The following is a 24,329-nucleotide window of genomic DNA, read 5'->3' as shown; positions in this document are numbered from 1 at the left end:
AAGTCGGTGGCTGGGGCACATCCCGCCACCTGCCAAGTAGCTGCAATGGGAAGAGATGGGGTTCCCGTGACAGCGACTGGGATCCCAGACCCAGCTAGGCCTGGACTTTTAAGTCATGTGAGACCACCAAATATCTTGTTGGACTAAGCCAGTTTGAATTGAGTTTTCATAAGTGGTACATTGAGCACAGGGCTTGGTACTGTGTGGGCCCTAGAGCTGGAAGGTGCAAGGATGGGTGAGGCCCGAGAGGCCTGCTCCCCCTGCCCTCCCCTCCACCCCCCCCCCCCCCCCCCCGCTACCCCTCACGTTTGCCTGGCCTGGCAGCTCCCGAGCCTGGGAGATGTGGCTGGGCCCAGGCTGCTGCTCACTCCGGGCCTTGGTGGGAAAGACCCCTGGAAGCGCCCCGGACCTGTGGTCCTGGGTGTTGAGAGTCTTTTTTTCATGACAGTTCCATGGCATGTGTTGAACACAGGGCCTTAGCCCATTGCCAGCCCCGAACTCCAGCCCCGCATGCGGCCGGCGGTTCCACACCGTCTTGCCAGGGCCCGGGCCCCCTCCACATGCTGGAAGTGGCCAGGCTGCCGGAAGGAGCTAGGGGTGAAGGAGGTCATTCCTCACTTCTAGGCAACACCGACCCCCAGGCAAGCATCACGCACGGCTCATCAGCTCCAGCCAGGGACAGGGCGCCCTGCAGGGCCGGGAAGTGCCTGTTAAAGAAGTGAATCCCCCTGTTTTATAGACGGGGTAACAGGCTCAGGGGTACACCACCCCACCACAGGTGTGGCTGGACCTCACCCCTCAGAAGAGCTCATCTCTAGAGCGAGGACACTGGTGCCCCGGCTCAGCCGGAAAGTCAGCCACAGGGGCCACCACGTGTCCCCCACGGGAGGATTCCAGGCAAGGGTGGGAAGCAGCACGGAGGCGCAAGGGGCTAGAAAGGGCCTGGGAGGCAGGGCTGGACCTTCCTGCAAGTCGCAGCTCCACCCCCACTAACTGTTGGCCCTCAGCAAGCCACTAGCTCACCGCACCCCAGATTCTAGACCTGTGCAGTGGGAAGGATGACAATGCCCACTTCACTGAGCCCACCGCGGCTCAGAGGGCGGCATGCTCCCGCCCCAACAAAGCAGGGGTCTGTACCTCCAGGCGCTGTCCCTCTGGGCACCCCACTCCTGGGCAGCAACTTGAAAGAAGAGGTCTTGGCCGGGCGCGGTGGCTCACGCCTGTAATCCCAGCACTTTGGGAGGCTGAGGCAGGCGGATCATGAGGTCAGGAGATCGAGACCATCCTGGCTTACACAGTGAAACCCCTCTACTAAAAATACAAAAAATTAGCTGGGCATGGTGGCGGGCGCCTGTAGTCCCAGCTACTCGGGAGGCTGAGGCAGGAGAATGGCGTGAACCCGGGAGGCGGAGTTTGCAGTGAGCCAAGATCGGCCACTGCACTCCAGCCTGGGCAACAGAGTGAGACTCCATCTCAAAAAAAAAAAAAAAAAAAAAAAGGAGGTGGTCTCAGCTTGAACTCCTTCCCCCAGAGGGGTCGCTGTCTTGGCTGGAAGCTTCCCCATTAAACACAAAAGAAAGGAGAAAAAACTAAAGACCCACAGACAAGCCCGGCATCACGCATAGCCCGGCATCACTCGCAGCCCGGCATCACTCGCAACCCGGCATCACCCACAAACCCGGCATCACCCACAGCTCGGCATCACCCGCAACCCGGCATCACCCACAAACCCGGCATCACCCACAGCCCGGCATCACGCACAAACCTGGCATCACCCACAGCCCTGCATCACGCACAGCCCGGCCTCGCCCACAGCCCGGCCTCACGCACAGCCCCGCATCACGCACAGCCCGGCATCACGCACAGCCCGGCATTACCCACAAACCCGGCATCACACACAAACCCAGCCTCACCCGCAGCCCGGCATCACGCACAAACGCGGCATCACGCACAAACCCGGCATCACGCACAAACCCGGCATCACCCACAGCCCCGCACCACGCACAGCCCGGCCTCACCCACAGCCCGGCCTCACGCACAGCCCGGCATCACCCACAGCCCGGCATCACCCACAGCCCCGCATCACGCACAGCCCGGCATCACCCACAGCCCGGCATCACCCACAGCCCGGCATCACCCACAAACCCGGCATCACCCACAGCCCGGCCTCACCCACAGCCCGGCATCACGCACAGCCTGGCATCACCCACAAACCCGGCATCACCCACAGCCCGGCATCACCCACAGCCCGGCCTCATGCACAGCCCTGCATCACGCACAGCCCCGCATCACGCACAGCCCCGCATCACGCACAGCCCGGCATCACCCACAAACCCGGCATCACACACAAACCTGGCATCACCCACAGCCCCGCATCACGCACAGCCCGGCATCACCCACAAACCCGGCATCACGCACAAACCTGGCATCACCCACAGCCCCGCATCACGCACAGCCCGGCATCACGCACAGCCCTGCATCACGCACAGCCCGGCCTCACCCACAGCCCGGCCTCACCCACAGCCCGGCCTCACGCACAGCCCGGCCTCACGCACAGCCCGGCATCACCCACAAACCCGGCATCACCCACAAACCCGGCATCACCCACAAACCCGGCATCACACACAAACCCAGCCTCACCCACAGCCCGGCCTCACCCGCAGCCCGGCATCACGCACAAACGCGGCATCACGCACAAACCCGGCATCACCCACAGCCCCGCACCACGCACAGCCCGGCATCACGCACAGCCCGGCCTCACCCACAGCCCGGCCTCACGCACAGCCCGGCATCACCCACAGCCCGGCCTCACGCACAGCCCGGCATCAGCCACAGCCCGGCATCAGCCACAGCCCGTCCTGACGCACAGCCCGGCATCACCCACAGCCCGGCCTCACCCACAGCCCGGCCTCACGCACAGCCCGGCATCACCCACAGCCCGGCATCACCCACAGCCCCGCATCACGCACAGCCCGGCATCACCCACAAACCCGCATCACGCACAGCCCGGCATCACGCACAGCCCAGCATCACCCACAAACCCGGCATCACCCACAGCCCGGCCTCACGCACAGCCCCGCATCACCCACAAACCCGGCATCACGCACAAACCTGGCATCACCCACAGCCCGGCATCACCCACAGCCCGGCATCATCCACAGCCCGACATCACCCGCAGCCCAGCATCACCCGCAGCCCAGCATCACCCGCAGCCCGGCATCACCTGCAGCCCGGCATCATGCACAAACCCGGCATCACCACTGCCTGGCATCACGCACAGCCCTGCATCACGCACAGCCCCTCCAGGCCACCACTGAACTGCAGCCACCGCCTGAACATCCTGTGTTGTCTCCTAAGGAGCTGCCATCAGGGGACTCCATCAAGGAGCCAGTCATCTGCATATTTTCCAAATAAGGGGCCAAATGGCCCTCCCTCAAATCCAGTGACACTGGCCCGGCTGGTGGCCTCTCATCTTGCTGAAAAGACTGTCACCGTTTCCCCCAATCCTGATTTAATGGGCGGCCTTGCGGGGGCTGCACTTGCCCCTCCCTGGCGTGGGTCCCACACTTTCTTATCAGCCACCTTCACGTGATGGAAATCCTGTTCCGGGGACCCATGGCTTCTGTCATAAGAAGCGGTCTCCAGGCCGGGCGCGGTGGCTCATGCCTGTAATCCCAGCACTTTGGAAGGCTGAGGTGGGCGGATCACCTGAGGTTGGGAGTTCAAGACCAGCCTGACCAACATGGCGAAACCCTGTCTCTACTAAAAATACAAAAAATTAGCCGGGCGTGGTGGCGGACGTCTGTAGTCCCAGCTACTTGGGAGGCTGAGGCAGGAGAATAGCTTGAACCCGGGAGGCGGAGGTTGCAGTGAGCTGAGATCATGCCAGTGCCCTCCAGCCTGGGCAACGAGAGCAAAACTCCATTTCAAAAATAATAATAATAATAAAATAAAATAAAGAAGCAGTATCTCAAGGGTTATCAGTAGCTTCTGAACTGATTTGGGGAGAAATGGAGCAATCAAGTTATCTGTTCAGCTGACTGATTCTGAAACCTGAAACTTAAGTTATGAGTGATTTGCTCCCAGGGCCCCTGTGGGAAGGCCGCCGCGCCCTTGGTCGGGAAAGCAAAGCTCACCACCACCAGGCCACAGGCTGCTCCGTTAGGGAAGGCAGTGCCAAAGTTTGCCCTGGACTGCCTTGTTCCAGATGGGGCCAACAGCAGCTCACTGGCCCCTCTGGCCTCAGTTTCCCCATCTGCTAAGTGAAGGGGCTGGAGCAGGTGAGGTGTTTCAGGGCCCTTGTCCCTTGCACCTCTGATATTCAGTGACTCAAGCATAAGGCAGGACTAGAGACAGTGGCCCAGACCCTGCTGGTGGCCTCCCCCATACGGTTCTTCCTAGCAGTCAAAGCCCGAGTCAAAGGCTGCTGGTCAAGGCAGAGTTTACTGAACTGTTAGTTTCCTCCTGCACACACCAGGCGTGACACCTTCAAGTCTGTCCAGCAGTGGCTTCAGAAAGTCCCCTGTGTGCCTTGGACGCAGAGGCTACAGTTCTCACTGTGTGGCATGGGAGCCTTCACAGTGCCCTCGGGAGCTGCCCCTGGTCTTTGTCTGCAAAGGTGACTGGGAGGATAGAAAAAGCAGCGGGCTGGCATTGTTTCGGGGGTGGGGTGGTGGGCAGTGTGCCTGAGCAGTCGCAGGGAGGCTGACTTGGTTCTGAGCTGCAAGATCTGTGCATAGGAGGCCCCTGGGTTTCTTCCAGGCTCTTCACTGAAATGCAGAGTCTGAAGAGGAGGCAGTGGGCACAGTGCCCCTGAATCCGGTTAGGTGGAGTTTACTGCATTTAAAGGACCAGGTGCCCACGGTGAGTGGTGAGTTCTGGGATTTGGGAGATTCCCAGAGGCCTGACAGGCCTGTCCCACCCTCCTGGACTTCACTACAGGGAGCTGAAGTCAGGGCCCAGGCAGGGAAGCAGGCCACCCAGGTAGGGAACAAATGCCTGCCCATGCAGGGCAGAGGGCAGAAGGCAGGGCTGTCAGGGCCTTAGGTGTTCTGGGCACTGGGGCAGGTGGAGGAGAGGCAGGGGTGGAGGAGAGGCAGGGGTGGAGGAGGTGGGGCTCTCCCAGGAGGCTGTCACTTGTCCGCGTGCTGCAGCAGCAGGTCCACTGCCTCTGCGAGGTTGTCCACGTACCCATCAGCCTTCACTTCCGGATGGTGCTCATCACTGGGCCTGGAGAGGATGGCCGGAGGTTAGTCAGTGCCCCAACGTTGACCCCTCTGCAGCCACACCCACCCTCCCAGCATCTAGCACGGGCCTGGCCTTAGCTTGAGGAAACCTCCAGGTCCTGCCAGGCAGCCTGGCCCGTGGCCACTGGCCATCCCCCTCCTCCCCCTGCCCTACTCAGGCACACATGGCCCTTCCTGACTGTGCCCTCAACCTGGACACCTCCCCAAACCTGTCTCCCACTGGGAGCCTGCTCAGCCTTGTGGTGGAGTGACAGCCGGCCCAGCTCCCTCCGGACCTCCAGCACAGGCATCTCACCTTGGATGGTGGGGACATGAGTGTACCCTGCTCTGGGCTCCCCAGGGGCTCACCCCACACCCCTGGCCTGGCCTAGTGCCCCGTGGGAGGAGCCTAGTCCATGTGCACTGTGGGGACAGCTGGGGGTAGAGACCCGGAGCTCCTGCCTGCCCTAACACTGGGGGCCTGCATGTCAGTGACAGCATTTGCCTTCTGGTTGGTGTCCTCTGAGGCCACGCCCACCCAACAGAGGAGGCACCGGGCTCCTGGATGAGCTGCCCTCTGGCTGAGATTCTGGGGCAGCAACCTCTCTAAAGCCTTCAACCATTCCCCAGGCATCTCCTGAGGTCTCACTGGATGCTGAGGACACAGGAATGAGGCCATGAGACAGTGCAGAGGCCTCCGGGCCCTGCCAGGGGACTTTGTGGAAGGGGCTGTGGGCTAAGTCCTGAAGGCAGGCAGGAGCTATGGGTAGACACGTGGGTGGGAGAGGAGAGCCCCAGGTGGGTTCGTGGAGACATCCCAGAGCCTTTTTTATTTTTTATTTTTTTGAGACCAAGTGTCACTCTGTTGCCCAGGCTGGGGGACAATGGTGCGATCTTGGCTCACTGCAACCTCTGCCTCCCAGGTTCAAGCAATTCTCCTGCCTCACCTCATGAGTAGCTGGGACTACAGGCACCCGCCACCACGCCCGGCTTTTTTTGTATATTTTAGTAGAGATGGGGTTTCGCCATGTTGGCCAGGTTGGTCTCCGACTCCTGACCTCAAGTGATTTGCCCGCCTTAGCCTCCCAAAGTGCTGGGATTACAGGAGTGAGCCACCGTGCCCAGCCCCCATCCCAGAGTCTTGACAGTCATTTGAGGAAGTGGCACCTTATCCTAGGGGCTGTGGGCAGCCTGGAGGGCTGTGAGCCAGAAGGCCCCTCCCCACAGCCTTGCACCCACAGAAGCGCTGCTGGAGCTTGGCAGGAAGTGGGGACCGGCCCGTCTGCAAACCTACCACTACCGAGGGACATGTTGCTTGGATCACCCCACGGCCTGGCCCAAGCTGCCTAAGAAGCAGGGAAACCACAGTCTCCCGGCAGCAGCGCCCCCACTTTGGAAGCTGCCACCCTGGTCTAAGAGGAAGTGCTTGAAGTTGGTTCTCACAACATCTAAAAGCCGTGTTGGCCCTTTCAAAGGGTTTGGTTTCTGCAAAGGGCTTTCTTGACCCTAAAATGACTGTCATGGGCAGGGGGACTTTTTCTTTTAAGGGTTCTCAGCCCAGTGGCCTGGAGGCTACCTCCTGGCCCTCAGGGACTGCTGAGGCTATGGACCTGGACGGGGGCCACAGGGGCAGTCCCTGGGTAGGGAGGGCAGTGTGGGCTCCCCTGTGACTGGGAGGGTGTACCTTTTGGCTCTTGTCCAGGTCCCAAGGACAGAACCCTGTCCCCTAAGCCCCTCCGGCGCCCCCACTTCCTTGCCCACCCGCTTGTATGGGGCTACAGCCGCTTCCCCTCCCGCACAGTCTCCGAGCACAGCACTCACGAGCCTCACATCCCTCTCCCTTCCATCCTCCAAGGAAGAAGTGGTCACCCCCATCTTGAACAGGTGAGGAAACAGCTCAGAAAGGTTCAGAGACTTGCTGAAGGTCACACAGCAGGGAGGCCAGAGCTGGGATCTGACTGAGTTCTACTCCCAGCCCCGTGTTCTTTCGAGAGCTTCCACCACTGCTGGACATTCCTGCCCCTTCCAGCAAAGGGCAGTTGACAGCACCCGCTCCAAGCAGGGGCACCTACAGATGCCAGTACCAGTGGGGATCGCTTGGCTGGCCGTCCCAAGCATGGCCACTCTGCTGCTCCTGAATGAGCACACACCAAAGTATGAGCCTGGGGGACCAGGCAAGGGGACGAGTATGCGGCGCCCTCACCTACACCCGCTCCATCAGCACCCTCACCCGCACCCGCACCCGCTCCATCAGCACCCTCACCCACACCCTCACCCTCTCCATTAGCACCCACACCCGCACCCGCACCCGCTCCATCAGCACCCACACCCGCTCCATCAGCACCCTCACCCGCACCCACTCCATCAGCACCCTCACCCGCACCCGCTCCATCAGCACCCACACCCGCTCCATCAGCACCCTCACCCGCACCCGCTCCATCAGCACCCGCACCCGCTCCATCAGCACCCTCACCCACACCCGCTCCATCAGCACCCTCACCCACACCCGCACCTGCTCCATCAGCACCCTCACCCGCACCCTCTCCATTAGCACCCTCACCCTCACCTGCACCATCAGCACCCTCACCCACACCCGCTCCATCAGCACCCTCACCCTCACCTGCACCATCAGCACCCTCACCCACACCCGCACCCGCTCCATCGGCACCCTCACCCACACCTGCTCCATCAGCACCCTCACCTGCACCCGCACCCGCTCCATCAGCACCCTCACCCGCACCCGCTCCATCAGTACCCTCACCCACACCCACACCCGCTCCATCAGCAACCTCACCTACACCCGCACCCGCTCCATCAGCACCCTCACCCGCACACACACCCGTTTCAGCACCCTCACCCGCTCCATCAGCACCCTCACCCGCACCCGCTCCATCAGCACCCTCACCCACACCCACTCCATCAGCACCCACACCCGCACCCACTCCATCAGCACCCACACCCGCTCCATCAGCACCCGCTCCATCAGCACCCTCACCCGCACCCGCTCCATCAGCACCCACACCCGCACCCGCTCCATCAACACCCTCACCCACACCCTCACCCACTTCATCAGCACCCTCACGTGCTCCATCAGCACCCTCACCCGCACCCACTCCATCAGCACCCTCACCCACACCCGCTCCATCAGCACCCACACCCGCACCTGCTCCATCAGCACCCGCACCCGCATCCGCTCCATCAGCACCCTCACCCGCACCCGCTCCATCAGCACCTTCACCCACACCCGCTCCATTAGCAACCTCACCCGCACCCGCTCCATCAGCACCCTCACCCGCTCCATCAGCACCCTCACCCTCACCCACACCCGCTCCATCAGCAACCTCACCCACACCCGCTCCATCAGCACCCTCACCCGCTCCATCAGCACCCTCACCCTCACCCACACCCGCTCCATCAGCACCCTCACCCTCACCCGCACCCGCTCCATCAGCAACCTCACCCGCACCTGCTCCATCAGCACCCGCTCCATCAGCACCCTCACCCTCACCCGCTCCATCAGCAATCTCACCCGCACCCGCTCCATCAGCACCCACACCCACACCCGCTCCATCAGCACCCTCACCCGCTGCATCAGCACCCTCACCCTCACCCGCACCCGCTCCATCAGCACCCACACCCGCACCCGCTCCATCAGCAACCTCACCCGCACCCGCTCCATCAGCACCCTCACCCGCTCCATCAGCACCCTCACCCTCACCCGCACCCGCTCCATCAGCAACCTCACCCGCACCCGCTCCATCAGCACCCACACCCGCACCCGCTCCATCAGCACCCTCACCCGCTCCATCAGCACCCTCACCCTCACCCGCACCCGCTCCATCAGCAACCTCACCCGCACCTGCTCCATCAGCACCCGCTCCATCAGCACCCACACCCGCACCCGCTCCATCAGCACCCGCACCCGCATCCGCTCCATCAGCACCCGCACCCGCTCCATCAGCACCCACACCCGCACCCGCTCCATCAGCACCCTCACCCGCACCCGCTTCATCAGCACCTTCACCCGCACCCGCTCCATCAGCACCTTCACCCACACCTGCTCCATTAGCAACCTCACCCGCACCCGCTCCATCAGCACCCTCACCCGCTCCATCAGCACCCTCACCCTCACCCTCACCCGCTCCATCAGCATCCTCACCCACACCCGCTCCATCAGCACCCTCACCCTCACCCACACCCGCTCCATCAGCACCCTCACCCACACCCGCTCCATCAGCACCCTCACCCGCACCCGCTCCATCAGCACCCTCACCCGCACCCGCTCCATCAGCACCTTCACCCACACCTGCTCCATTAGCAACCTCACCCGCACCCGCTCCATCAGCATCCTCACCCGCTCCATCAGCATCCTCACCCGCTCCATCAGCACCCTCACCCGCTCCATCAGCACCCTCACCCACACCCGCTCCATCAGCACCCTCACCTGCACCTGCTCCATTAGCAACCCCAGCAAGAACAACCCGTGTCAGTGTCGGGGCTTTAGAGGCCTCTTGTCTTGTGTGTGCCATTCTGTGATACCACACAGGGTATCCACGATCTAGGAGAGGGGCATTGAAGACGTGCGTGATCCTGCATCAGTGCTGAAATAGGAACTCGGCACTGCGCAATCCTGCATCAGTGCTGGAATATGGACTCGGCATCACCACGAGGCCTTCTACGGTACGGGCCACGTTGGAAAACTGCATGTCAGTATCCACTTGTGACCCTGCAGTCCCACTCCTAAGTATGTACACAGCAGAAATGCATCCTCACGTTCACCAAAGGCACATTCTAGAATGTTCCACACAGTTTTAGCTGCAATAGCAAAAGTCAAACACTGGACAAATGCCCACCAGGGGGAGAATGGGAAAACAGACCGTGGCAGAATCGCACACTGGAATACTCCACCGCGGCTCAACCTGGGGTGAGCTCCTGCCGCAGCAATGGGGGTGAGCCCCAGACGTGAAGAGCAACTGAGGCCAGACTCGAGGAATACACACAGCAGGACTGACTTACAGAGAGCTCCAGAGCTGGCAAAGGCAGACTAGTGACAGAGTGTGGGACGACGGCTTCCTAACGGAAAGGTGAATAGGGGTGCCAGGAATGTTCTAGATCTTGACCTGGGTGGGGCTAACATCCTATTCTTCACTTTTAGAGCCCTTTACTAATGTTATACCTCAAAAATTTAATTAAAAAGCCACGTATGGGCCAGGCGTGGTAGCTCACGCCTGTCATCCTAGCACTTTGGGAGGCTGAGGCAGGAGGACTGCTTGAGCCCAGGAGGTTGAGACCAGCCTGGGCAACATGTTGAAACCCCATCTCTACAAAAAAGTACAAAAATCAGCCAGGCATAGTGGCGGGCGCCTGTAGTCACAGCTACTTGGGAGGCTGAGGTGGGAGGATCACCTGAGCCTGGGAGGTTGAGGCTGTGGTGAGCCGTGATCACACCACTGTACTCCAACCTGGGTGACAGATGAGAGTCTCAAAAAGAAAGAAAAGCCACATATGATGCTCACAGATGCCATTGTGTAGGCCAGAGGGCCAAATCCTACCTGCAGCCTGTCTTTATATTTTTAAAGGGGTATAAAAAGAAGAGAATAATACGCAACAGAGACCAAATGGAAGCTGGCAGAGCCTGAAGTGGTAACGATTCGGCCCCTACAGGAAAGGCCTGGACCCCTGGGCTGGCCTGTCCACCGTCCCCCAGGGCTCTGGACAGGCCCCTTCTCAAGTTCTTACTCGTGGGAAGCCAGTGCTTCCACTCAAGTGCACCACTGCTGCAGAGATGTGGCTGCTCTGGGCCGGGCAGGGCTGGCCCTGTCTTCCTGGGGCTGCCAGCCATACCTGGCTCCAGGCTGTGCAGACACACCCTGCCCTGGTACAGAATGAAGGGTGGGCAGGGGTCCAAGGTCCCCTTGAGGTGAGGCTGCTGATGCTCCTCCGCTTACTCAGATCCCTCTTGGAGGACAGATGACAGGCTTCTCTCAGCAGCTCTACCTCTGCGACTGCTGGCTCTGGCCGAGGGCACGGCAAGCTGGGTGGGCAGGTGGGCGGGAGAGGGGGGGTCCTCTGAGCGAGACAGAGACAAAACCACAAGGGCTGGCTAGCTCAGTAAATTAGCCCCGTGGCAAAACATCTCTCTGCCTCAGTTTCCTCATCTGTGCCATGAGGATAAACCTGGCTCCACCCCCTACCAGCCACGTGGCCTCAGGCAACTTCCTTAAGCCCCTGTGCCTTGGTGTCCCTGCCTCTAGACCAAGGTCATAATAGCATGCGCCATGGGCTCCCATGAGGAGGGCAGGAGCCGATACTCGTGGCAAGGACAGGTTGGTTGGCACGGGTGTGGGCACTGTTGTGGCTAAAATTGAAAACTCAGCAATCCTGTCAGGGGAATGCACCGTGGGCTGGGGCTGAGCTGGCCAGGGAGGTGGAGCATGACCGGCCTTGAGCCTTCCCCTGGGCACACAGGCTGGTGGGGGGGCAGACAGGCAGGTGGATGGACACACACTGATGTGTGGGCTACATGCGGCACAGGGAGGACAGGGTGAGTGGGGAGGAAGCCCAGCACAGGCACTGGATCGGGAGGGTCAGAAAGGCTCCAAGCAGGACCCTAGGGGGCATCCCAACAGCCTGGAGTCCCAGCAGACCTGGCACTAGGGAGGGTGCCTGCGGGAAGGGCCAGTAGGCTCACGCCTACGCCGCGGCTCTGCCCCCTCCTGCCCTCTGCACCTGCGGCGCTTCCACTCCCCGGTCTCACCTCTGCCTGGCCTGTGTGCATGGCCCTGGATTAGCCCTGCCGGGCTGCCCTCAGCTCCCACTAGGGTCTGGGGAGATGAGCTGCAAAGCACTGCTCGCAGCCGCCGTGTGTGCACCCAGCCCACACTTACAAGGAGTCGGGGGCTGAGGCGGCGGCCCAGGTCTGACGTCCTCTCTGGTACTGCAGCCAGTTCCCATCTGATTTCCAACTTTTCTCCCCACAACAGTGAGAGGTTTGGGCTCCTTGTTGCCCGAAGCGGAACAAAAATTCCTCCAGCAAACACTGCCATGATTCATCATCCGAGCCCCCGGGGGACTGGTCCCCAGGACCCCCTCCTTGGACACCTTCCCCAGGTGCCCTGGGGCCGGGCTTATTGTCCAGGCAAAAGCAACCAGCCCCGAGAGGGAACAAGAGTTCTCCCCATAGAAGATGACGCTTTGTAATGAGAATCCGGCCAGCCCCACTCTGCACATGTACCTAGCCGAATGGCATCCGTGGCTAATTATGTTTAATTACATATCATTTAAATTCAAGAATCCACTAAAAGAAAGGATTGCATTAGCACCCGGCTGGTGTTTGCCCACACGCAGCGGAAATTGTGGACTTTTATGTCTTAATTACGTGACGCTGCTGTGGGCTGCGTCTCCCAGGGAGCTGGGGTGGGCAGAAGGGGACCTGTTCCTGGCCTAGTGGCCCCAAGCCCCTGAAGCAGCTCTGCTTTGTCCAATGGCCTGGGCAGGAGGAGTCCCTGCCCCACGCTGGCCAGTGCCCTGTAACCTGTGGACCTCAGAGATGTCACGGTACAAAAGCTGAACCAACAAACCCAGCAAACGTGCGTCCTCGGCAGTGGGGACAGAGCGGAGAGGGTGAAGCAGGAGGGGCCTCAGACCATCCTGCCCTAAATGGCCCTGCTGGGACAGAGCTGAAGGAGGCGGAAGAGACAGACAGAGAGACACGGCCACACACGGAGGGAAGGAGGGCAGGGACAGGAAGCACCATGAGACAGGCAGAAACAGGGAGAAAGAGGACAACGCAGACAGAGAAAAGACAGTGGAGAGAGGGCAGGCGAGTAGAGACAGACACACAGAGGGAGGGGACAGGCATGGGACACAGGAACAGGGGCAGGGGCCTGCAACAGGCAGGGAGGGGCTGGGGCCGCCCCCATGGTTCTGTGTCCTGGCCACGTGGGCCTGCGTTAAGCCCCTCCGCCCTTCCCTGGCCTACCGGCCTGGCTGAGGGCTCCCTGTGGGGGTCACAGCGCTGCTCCTCCCCCTGCCCCAGGCCCAGCCCAGGCCCCCAGACAGCTGAGCACCCTGCTCTGTCCCCAACAAACTGCATGGCCCAGGGCTGGTCTCCTCACCTGCCCGAGCCTCAGTTTCCTCATCTGTAAGGTAGCATAGGGCTTGGCTCTGGGGGCCACTCTGAGATGAAACAAATTAAAAGAGGCAAGACTGAACACGAAGTTGGCATTTCCCCTGCACCTGGGGACACTGCAACTCACCCTGGCTCTGGCCCTGCCCCCTCCCACCTCCACCCTCTGCCCTCCAGCGTTCACAGTCCAGTTCCACACTCACAGTTGTCAGCACTGCTGGGAAAGAAAGAAAAGAAGGGCCTGGGGTCTGAGGGCACTGATGGGAGAGGGAGCGGGACAGGACTGAGCGGGGCAGGGACGCTTCCGGAAACAGGGACGTTAAGGCCAAGCACTGCTCCTGTCCATCGTCCTTGCTGCTGTCCTCCCGAGAATGGCGTGGAGACACCAGGCCTTTACAGGGTGGCTTCTTCACTAAGCCAGAGGTGCCTGGCCCTCAGGGCCTGGCTGGGAGGTGGGAGCAGTGAGCGATTTCCCCAGGCGCCTGCGGGACGGCCGCGGGTTCTTCTCTCCTCTCCTGGGGGCAGCCTCCCTCGGGCTGCATTTGGGTGTCTCTGGCTGAGGACCTGCTTCTGATGTGGGGTGGGCCCTCCAGGTACCTCCCCCATCCTTGCGCAGGAGCCTGCAGGGTGGCTCCTGCTGCCCGGGTTTCGGAGGTGGAAGTGGAGGCACACAGCTGGGAGGCGTGTGGCTGCAGGACCGGGAGGCTGGCCTTAACCACCGGGCCCCACAGGGTGACCCGGGCCCCTTGAGGACAGGAGGTCTCCTGCTAAAGCCTGTTCCCTTCCCCTTCCCCCTCCCCCTCCACTAGCTCCTCCGTCCAGCCTGGCCCCCTCTCCTCTCTTGCAGCCGGAGTGGCTTCCCTAAATGCTCACCTGCTCCCACCTCCCCTGTGTAAACTGCGGTGGCTCCCTATTGCCCACATCATAGCCCAGCTCCTCGGCATGGCAGATGAGTCCATCCTGACTGGGCCCCACCCGTGGACCTCCCTCCCCACGCCAGCCACTCAGTGCCCGGGCCGCTGCTCTTCAGACATCCCAGCTCTCCCTGCCATTGCCCGTGCTATGCCGTGGAATGCTCCTGAAACCTGCTCCACCTGCAAACTCCTATTCACGTTTCAGGACCCCACTCACTTGTCCCCATCTCCCACTGCATGCTCCTTCCACAGGGTGAGTTGCTGTCTCTTCTGAGCATGCAGAATGTGCCCCCCCACCACCCCATGCCATCAAAGCTGGGGGCTGCTCTGCCACTTCACCTGCAGGTGCCAGTGTTGACTTCGCTTCCTGGAGGGACAGGCCAGGTTTCCTGCCCTCAGTGGTCCCCCCCCACAGGCCTGACCCAGGGCAGGCACCCAGGAAGTGCCCACCAAATGAATGAACAAAGGCCCCCAGCTGGGCAGGCCAGTGCCTGTCATCAGTGATTCCTCCCCCTCATGCTCTGTCAGCCGAATGCAGGGAACGGGTGAGTGAGAGGCAGAAAACAAGGCGGTTCTGTGCCTGTCGCCTGGCCAGCTTCACAGGGACAGTCTTTGTACCAATCGAAGGAAAATGGTGGCCAGGCCCCAGCAAAAGAGCCCCATGAGGCCAGTCTCCCTGCCGCCTCCTCCAGGGCACATGCAGGCCAGCACCGCCTTCTGGGGAACACTGACCAAGGGAGACAGGTGCGGCCTCTCCCCGAGGGGCTCTTGAGGGACCTGAGCTGCCCGGGACTCCCAGTGGGTGGCCCACCCGCCTCCTCCCCACCCTGCAGGGGCAGAGGCTCTCACGACTGGAGGCCGCAACAGCTGCCTACCCAGGGAGGGGCAGGCATCCCTGTCCCCATTTGCTTTGGAAAGGCAGTGGCTGGGAGCCAGGTGTGGGGGGCGGCTGCCCAGTGAGTTCAGGGATCCGGGCACCGGCATCAGAGGGTGACGCCAGCTCGGCTGTGCTGACAGACTTGCAGGACAAGGACAGAGGGTGATTCATGAGGTGGAGGTAGTGAGGCCGGGCAAGGGGCATCCTTCCATCAGAACCCCAGGAGCCCAAGACCCCCAGGGGCCTGGGGGGTTATTTCTAGAAGGGTGTTCACCAGAGCCTGGCCCTGGCAAGTGCCTGGAGGATGCAGCTGGGAGATCTGCCTCTACCTGTACCCCCGCAGCTTCTCTGAAGGCTGCTTATCAGATGGTCTGCACTGGCACATCACAGACACTAGGCCAGTGCCCATGGCGTTCCCTGCTGTCCACGTGCTGGCCCAGCACAGCCACCCTCAGAACAGCAGCTTGCTGGGGCCCAGTGAGGCGGGCAGAAGGCCCAGAACATCCCACATCCAGCCCGTGACCTGGCCTGAGCCGGGTCCCTGGCAGGTGCCCGAGGGTCGGTGGCCTCCTTACAGGGTAGTTGGGTGGCGGGGTGGAGATGGCCACAGAGCTCAGGCAGGCTCCGCCCCCTCTGTCCCCTGGGTTCTGGAAGTAGGTCGGGGGATGACATGCCCAGGCCCATGTACCTCTGGGAAGGTGCCATGTTGTGCTGCTTACAAAGAAACCCGAGCAGGAGCTCCTTCCCACAGAGCCTGTGCATCCAGCCAAGGCCTCCCAAGTCCCTCTTCTCCCAGGGCCTGGGGGTCAAGAGGCACACAAAGGACTCTGACCTGGTCCCTGCCTGCAAAGAGCTCACATGGCACCTGAGCCCAGCACTCCAGCCCTAGGCCTGGGCCTTAGCAGGTGCCTGATGGACACAGGCTCCAGCCTCAGCTACCTGTTCTCACTCGGGGATTGCTCAGCCCTCAGGCCCGTGTCCTCCCAGGCCAGCTCTGCCCACAGGCCTGGGGACTGCTGTGAGTCAACCTGGAGCCCCGGAGCCCAGCTTGGGGACCCTCCAGCCCAGGGCACCTCCTGCCATTGAAGCCAGCTGGGTCCTGGCATGAAGGGTGGCCTGGAGGGACCGGAGGGTCCAGGGCCACATGCCAGCCCTGAGGCGAGGGCCGCAAGGAGGCTCCCAGCCTGGAGACCCGCTCTCCCCTTGCCCAACCTGCTCACACATACAGGACCTTCTTGGACTGCTTTAAAGCCACTTGGCAGAAAAAAAAAATCCAAATAAAAACTCAGGCCTGAAGGAGTCCTCGTCCTGGGCCTCTCTGGGTCCCTCACCTCCCTGGCCAGGAGCAGGGATGGGGACACACTTCCCCTGGCTGGGACCTCCCTTGGAGGTACCAAACTCCCTTTCCTGCTGGCCCAGCTGAGAGCGGGAGCAGTGGCCCGGTCAGGTGCTTGTCCCCCATCCGTTTGGCCATCTGCTCCTCTGTAACGAGGAGGGGTGGGGAGGGAGGAGGTGACCCCTCCCCCTGAGCCCCTACACATGGAATGTGTGTGTGGATAGGAAAGATGTGCACTCTGGCTGGGCCTGCCTAGCCCAAACCACCCACGCCCGCCTTCCTCCTACCTGGGGTGAGCCAGACACCCACAGAGGCTGGGCACGAGCGCACTGCAGGTGTCCAGCTAGGCTGCCGCCCCCAGGCGGCACTACGTACAAAGAGCCAGGGCAATGGTGAGGGGCCTGGATTCCCCAACTCTATCCTGCCCTGGCCTGGCCCCAGCCCCAGTACCCCTCCCTGGTACTGCAGCTGGCCACACCCCACCCTGCCCTGTCCCTCTCACCTGTCCAGGAGGCCTGACAAGGGTGTCTCAGAGCTAAGAGTGAGGTGGGGTCCTGTGCCCCCCAACCAAAAGAGACACCTTCCCTGTGTGCACATGTGTGGGCGGGTGCAACCCAGAAATAGGAGAGAGGCGCACTGCGTCTCCTGCCCCTCGGCCTTGGATCCCTACAGTCTCCTGGTGGTCTGGCCCCCATCTGGATGTGTGAAGAGCTGGGGTGGGGCAGGGCTGGGCTAACTGAACCCCCTTTCCTTCCAGTGGGTGGTGCCCAGGGCCCAGAGCCTGCCCTGGCTGACCTGCCCTCTAGCTAGTAAGGACAAAAGTCTCTCCTCGCAGGAGGAGGCACTCACTGAGCCAGTCCCCCAGGGCTCTGAGCCCTAGTGGGTAAACCGAGGCACAGGAAGGGACCTGCCCAAGGTCTCACACACCCCCAGGAGCCACAGACTCACTGGAAATAGGCCTGCCTGCTGCCCACAACTCAGAGCTCTCTACCAGCCAGTGGGCAGGCCCCGGGACGCAGGTGAGGCTCCTCTAGCTAGCAGACTTGTGGCCCCCAGGACATCAGCGATACCACAATGGGCCCACACCTCTGCAGTAAGCCAGCTGTGGGTGGCATCTCCATGTACTCTACACAGCACGCCATGGGGTGCGCACCGTGATCTGCTTCTCTGAGATGAGGAGAGAGACCCCCAGAGACGAACAGCCATGCTCAAAGTCACAGCCAGAAGTGGCAGAGCTGGGATTTAAATCTGGTTCATCTCCCTTCCACAAGAATCGAAATCTGGGCTCATGTCAGCAAATCCTCCCTGGGCACATGGGGCATAGCCTGCATCTGGGTGTCTCTGGTGGGCTGGTTGACTCTGGCTAGACCCGGAGGCCTGTAGGTAGGGGTCTCCCCTCCCACCCACCCCCGGATGGAGGTGGGGCACTACGAAGAGGCAGTGCAGCGGGGGGGATGGGGCACAGCACACATGGAGGCCGACGGGACCTGGAGAAGAGGAACGGTGCATGCTGGGAGTGCACGTGGGGCGTGGTAGCCCACGGCCTCCCCATGGCTGGTGCTCCACGTGGGGCCACCCAGATGCCTGCATTCCTTGGGATCTGCAGCCTGGTGGTCAACAGGACCCGGGGGGCCAGGCCTGAGGCAAGGGCGTGTGCCAGCCAGGCAGAGAGCAGTGGGGCCTGGCAAGGAAGGGCTTTTGCCATGAACCTTGGCACCCACCAGTCTCTGTCCACAGGGAGGAAACGGGGCTTATTTACAGCTGGGTTTAGCCAGGTGGCACTCTGTCAACCAGAACCGACACCATGGCGCCAGCTATTTCCTGCGCGGTTCTCACTGCCCCACTGACTGCGGGCACCGCAGGGGCTGAGAACAGAGGTGGGACGCACTGAGAGGGACTGGTGGTGACGCTTGGCCGCCCACCAGCGGGTTGGTGGTCTCCAGAGACTCCCTCACGTGGCAAATGTGGTCCCTTGAACCCCCGACCCTGGCTGGAGTGTGGGGCAAGCGCTCACCCGCCTGTCTCAGGCCCTCACCCAATTCACGTACATAAGGCCCCCGGTCAAGCGCACATAGAACTTTTCAAAATTAGGAGCTGGAAACCTGGCTTCTTGAGAAAATCTGAAAGATCCCACAATATGGGCCGACAAACCATGGGCAGCAGTCACTGCAGGGTGTGACGTGGCAGCTGCTTCCTTGAAAGGGGCAAGGCGGGCCCAGCCTGCCACACTCCCACCATTCTCTAACGTCTCCCTGTTCCCATGCCAGGCACACGTCACTCTAGTGCACTTCCCCTGCCCCTGTTGGTGTCTCTGAATCTGCTGCCCTGCCCTAAAGCTTTAGCTCCCTGGGCCTCGTTCCCCAAGAACAAGTCACCTCCTCCAGGAAGTCTTCCCTGAAGCCTGCCTCCCTCCAACCCTCGCCTCCTCAGTTAGGTGCCCACCCTGCACTCCACGGCAACTGTGTGGGCCCCATCACGGCACCCATCAATCTGCCACAATTGTTTGGTTACCTGTGTGCTGCCCCCTCCACACTGAGATCCCTGAGATCAGGGACATTCCGTTAGTGGCCTCATGGCCTCGGCTCCTAGTGAGCACAGGAGCAGTCAGCCAACTGCCTGAGCAGACAAGCAGGCAGCCTCCTTCCTACTGACCACTGGGGACTGTGGGTGATTGCCCGGCATCGGCTTCCTGTGAGCCTCAGCCCTCCTAGAAATCTGGGCTGGGGGGCAGTCCCTCCCCATGAGTGAAGGAGTGATGGGCAAGACAGGCAGGCCCCTGGGGCTCAGGGCCTTGGCGCCCTGGCCTGAGCTCACCCTCCTGGTCCTCCCTAGAGTCCAGCTCCAGCACGAGGGGCCACATGCACTTCACCTCCTCTGGGGAGGCCCCACCGTGTGAGACCCCGGGCACCTAGGTTGCAGCACCCAGATACAGAGAATTTCCTTCTGGAGACCAACTGCCCTGGATGGAACACCCTCTCCCCACACCCTCTCCCCACATCCAGACTGAGAGGTGTGGGCAGGCTGGCCACCCCACCCAGGCCCACACCCAGATCGGGCCAGCCCTGTTTCTGGCCTGTGAAGCTGAGCCCTAAGAGGCAAGCCCCCCACCCTGCCCCAGCCGCCTGCAGCCCTCTGTGCCTTTGGCAAAGCAGTGCCTGCCCCAGGGCAGGGGCCTAGGAAGAGCTACAGGTGCCAGTAATGGAAACAAAAGCTCACAGAAGCCAGGGCTGCACCAAACCAGCAACCCAGGATCCTGGAGGTCTGACGGGGGACCCATCACTGCGAGGGGCCGCGCTACCAACAAGGCCAGACCCTGTCTCCCTAATGTGGCCCACAGGGGGGCCCTGGAGCTGGCCCCTGCTTACCCACCAGCTGCCCCCTCTCCCCGCTCCCCAGCACTCATGTCCCCAACTGCCCCTGCCTCACTTGGTGCCTTTCTCTGCCACCTCCTCTGCCTGGAACACCCTCTCGCTCCCTCACTCTGCAAAAGCCCCAACTCAGAGATCCCTGCCCCGTGGTCGTCAGGACCTATCCTACCCCCCAAAATAAATGCATGATCAATGAATGAAGACCTGGAAGGTCTCTGGGACACAGGCCTGGGGGACCCAGTTGGGACCTTCCAGAATGGGGGCTGACAGTGCCATGGGAAGAGCACCCCCAGAGTCGGCGGCTCTGTCCACAGAGCACGACACTCGGTTCAAGGCCACGGCACAGACACAGCTCCCAGGCACTCCAAGTCAGGCCCCAAGCAGTGGGCCAGCACATTCCCCAGGACGCCCACAGCATGTCCAGACAGCAAAAGTGGCTTCTCTTTTTCTCCTTGTTTACAGAAAGCTTTGAGAGCCAGGCCTCCCTAATTCCAATGACACGAGGGACTTGGGCCTCCCATAGCCAGGCTGAGGAACCGAGAGGGGAGCGGGGAGGGCTGGCAGCTGCCTGGCAGGGAGTACAGAACCCCTGGCTGCTCTACCTGCAAGCCCGGAGGCGGGACTGGCAGAGGGGGCCTGGGCTTCGGCCATGGGAAGGGCTGGCCCTGAGCTCTGTGTGACCTTAGGCAAATGGCCACTCAGAGCCTCCCTTCTCTCATCCTGAAAGTGCAGCTGATAAGAGCCCCTCCTGGGGCTACGATGGAGATTCACCGAGATGGTGCAGGTGGTGGGCATGGCAAGTGCTCGCCTGGGTGGATGGGTGGATAGGTGGATGGGAATGGACAAACAGACGGTTGGAAGGATGATGGATGCACAGGGATGGACAGGATGATGGATGGCTGGGGACAGATGGGTGGGTGGAATGAGTGGATGGGTGAGTGGACAGATAGGCAATGAATGGATGGATGGATGGACGGATGGATGGGAATGGACAGAGAAGGGTGGACGGCAGGCACTGCATCAGGGTGGATGAGTGGATGGATGGACAGGTGGATGGATGGTTGGATGGATGGATGGAGATGGATAGATGGAGATGGATGGACGGGGACGGACAGAGAAGGGTGGATGGCAGGTCTGCATCAGGGTGGATGGGTGGATGAATGGACAGGGATGGATGGGGAATGGAGGGATGGGGATGGACAGATGGATGGATGGATGGACGGAGATGGATGGATGGGGATGGACAGAGAAGGGTGGATGGCAGGTGCTGCATCAGGGTGGATGGGTGGATGAATGGACAGGGATGGATGGGGAATGGAGGGATGGGGATGGACAGGTGGATGGATGGATGGACGGAGATGGATGGATGGGGATGGACAGAGAAGGGTGGATGGCAGGTGCTGCATCAGGGTGGATGGGTGGATGAATGGACAGGGATGGATAGGGGGATGGATGGATGGGGATGGACAGGTGGATGGATGGATGGACGGAGATGGATGGATGGGGATGGACAGAGAAGGGTGGATGGCAGGTGCTGCATCACGGTGGATGGGTGGATGAATGGACAGGGATGGATAGGGGGATGGATGGATGGGGATGGACAGATGGATGGATGGATGGATGGAGATGGATGGATGGGAATGGATGGATGGATGGACGGAGATGGATGGATGGGATGGACAGAGAAGGGTGGACAGCAGGCGCTGCATCAGGGTGGACGAATGGGCAGGGATGGACAGGGGGATGGATGGATGGGGATGGACAGGTGTACGGGTAGACAGATAGACAGGTGGATGGCAGGAACTGCATCGGGGTGGACAGGTGGACAGGGATGGATGGACGGATGGACGGATGGGTGGATGGACTGCTCCCAGCAGGTCCTCATGCTGGCTCTGGCCTCATGGGAACTCATGCTGACCTGACTGTTTGGAGAGCAGGCCCCACCTCAGGAGACGGTGGGCAGGTCCGATGACCAAGCACCTCAGGGGGGCTTTCCCCGTGGGGTTATCAATAGAACCTCAAGGCCGCGCCCCGCCAGGCCACCAGGCTCACAGTGCCACACTCCTGCTCTGCGGTGGCCAAGCAGGCCCTGGGCAGCTGACTCCCAGCCCCTGCAGAGGCACCTGTGTGGCTGTGCCTGGGGACCAGTGACAAGGGGCCATCCTGGACTCCCTGAGACAGAGAAGCAGAAGCCCCTGTGGGTGCTGACCCAGCCTGTGTCCCCTCCAGGCTGATGGGACGCTCCTCTCATAACATTACTCCTGGCAGTGCCAATCATTGAGAGTCCTCCCGCTGGGACCTGGTGAGGGGCTGTCATGCTTCCGTTCACCTGGTTTTCACAGCAGCTGGGGAGGTGGGTGCCACCGCCCCATCTTACTGCTGACCAAACGGAGGCTCAGAGCCGGGGCTGGGAGGCCTGGACGCCTCGCTGCCATGCGCTTGGAAATGCTTGCAGCCTGGTCCAGGGCCCACCAGGAGCCGAGGCCTGGGCTAGCAGGTGGCCAGCAGGGCTCACCTAAAAGGCTCGCTTTGGCAGAGGGACGGGCCTGGGCGTAGGGCCTTGGAGCAGAGCAGCCTCTTGCAGCTGTTCATGATATTTTGATAAAAACACGTTAAGCACCTGGTGTGTGTTTAGATTAAAAAGAGCTGACTCTGTCCCTCCCAGTGTGCACTCCAATAGCCAGATCCCCCCGGCTGAGGTCTGCATGCATCCCCCACCCAGGGGCACAGGCGGGGCACACGCTGGGCTCAGGGCAGGGCACTCACTCTGGGCTGCCCCAGAAGTGCCACCCCACCTCCTCTCTTTTTCAGGCCAAACCACATGGGGGCAGGGAGGCCCCATGTCTAGCCCAGTGGCCCAGGAGAAAGCAGGGGTGCAGAGAGGCGGCACCAGTCCTCCCCCAGTGCTCAGGGTGCCCTTGCTGGTCCTAGGGGTGCTGGAGTCACTCAGCCCCCCTATTTAGAGCCTAGTGTCATCTCCACTGCCACTCCCAGACCTGAGTGCTGGGCTGGGGGATCTTTTTGACAGGTGGTAGTGACACTGATGGGGACTTGCTATCCTGGGTGGTGACACCAATATTCAGCCCAGTAGGCAAAGAAACTGAAGCTGAAGGCCAGGTGAGAGGCCTGCCTGGAGCTCTACGCCACTGTGTTAGGCAGGGCTCCCCAGAGGGAAAAGACTCATAGGATCCATGTCTATACATGAAAGGGAGTTTATTAGGGAGAACTGGCTCACACGATCACTAGGCGGGTCCCACAACAGACCGTACGCAAGGTGGGGAAGAGAGAAGCTGGTAGTGGCCAAGTCCGAGTCCAAAATCCTCAAAAGTAGGGAAGCCGACATCGCCCGAGAGCTCCAGCTAAACCACTGGTACAAGTCCCAGAGTCCAAAGGTCAAAGAACCTGGAGTCTCATGTCCCAGAGCAGGAAGCATCCAGCAAGGGAGACGGATGAAAGCCAGAAGACCCAGCAAACAAATCTTCCCACCTTCCTCCACCTGCTTTGTTCCAGCCACAAGGACAGCAGATGAGAGGGTGCCCACCCACACTGAGGGTAGGTCTCCGTCACCCAGTCCACCGACTCAAGTCAGTTTCCTCTGGCAACACCCTCACAGACACACTTTACCAGCCAGAAACAACACTTTACCAGCCATCCAGGCATCCTTCAATCCAATCAGGTTGACACCTCATATTCACCATCATGGTGGCAGGGCAGGGCTCACACCTGCAGCCTCTGTCCTGGCCTGTTTGCTTGGGAAGCAGGTCCCTTAAAGTCAGGCCTCCCCACCCGTCCACCCAGCTTCATGGTGCCCCCCTGCTCATAGGCCAGGCTGCTCCTCCCTGGGTGTTGTTTAGGGTCCCACATTTAGGGCTCTTGTTCCAAGAAAAGCACGGCCCCAACTTAGAGATGCAGCGCTACCTCCACGGCTCTCCAAGGATTCACACGGGACTGCTTATGAGCGCCGGCCCACTCTGCGTGTGTTCCACCTAAAAGGGATTCGTGCAGGCCCCTCAGGAAGGAAATGACACTGCTCCACGCCCACCTGAATGGCCAACGTGGAAAGGTCCGGCCACATCGTGTGCTGCAGAAGACATGGTGCTATGGGAACTCACGCGAGGCTGGCGGGAGCGCAACATGGTACATCAGACACTCTGGAGAAATGTTTGGTGAGAATCTCCTAGACTAAACACGTGAGTGCCGCGGGACCCAGCAACCTTGCTCCTGAGTCACATACATGAAATGAGGCTATGTCCACCAAGAGCCATGGACAGACATGTTCTGATCAGCTCTGTTCATAAGGACCCCAAGCCAGAAACAGCCCATGTACAGCAACAGTGACATGATAAACACATCGTGGTCCAGCCTCGTGACGAAACGTCACCCACGGATGCCGTAGGATGGAGTCTGGCTGCACATAACAACACGGATGAAATGAACGAGTGGGTGTTCATGTGTAGGAGCCCATTCACTTCAAGTTTACC

General features: G+C 61.0%; 1 protein-coding gene across 8 annotated transcripts in view; it reads right to left on the bottom strand.

Moving 5' to 3' along the window:
• Positions 1-4,424: 4,424 nt before the first annotated feature.
• LHPP (phospholysine phosphohistidine inorganic pyrophosphate phosphatase) overlaps positions 4,425-24,329 on the bottom strand; it is a 154,096-nt gene continuing 134,191 nt past the window's right edge. For 4 of the 8 annotated variants that reach the window (XM_002821242.4, XM_054523013.2, XM_024253387.3 and 1 more), the window contains one exon: positions 4,425-5,229. In XM_002821242.4, the coding sequence (XP_002821288.1) occupies positions 5,133-5,229 (97 nt within the window). In that variant the 3' untranslated portion in view covers positions 4,425-5,132. The remainder of the gene's footprint in view (positions 5,230-24,329) is intronic. The other 4 variants (XR_010141643.1, XM_054523014.2, XM_054523011.2 and 1 more) reach the window with 2 other exon arrangements.

Source organism: Pongo abelii, chromosome 8, assembly GCF_028885655.2.
Source record: "Pongo abelii isolate AG06213 chromosome 8, NHGRI_mPonAbe1-v2.0_pri, whole genome shotgun sequence".
NCBI lineage: Eukaryota > Metazoa > Chordata > Mammalia > Primates > Hominidae > Pongo > Pongo abelii.
This window is presented reverse-complemented; position numbering and strand designations above follow the sequence as displayed.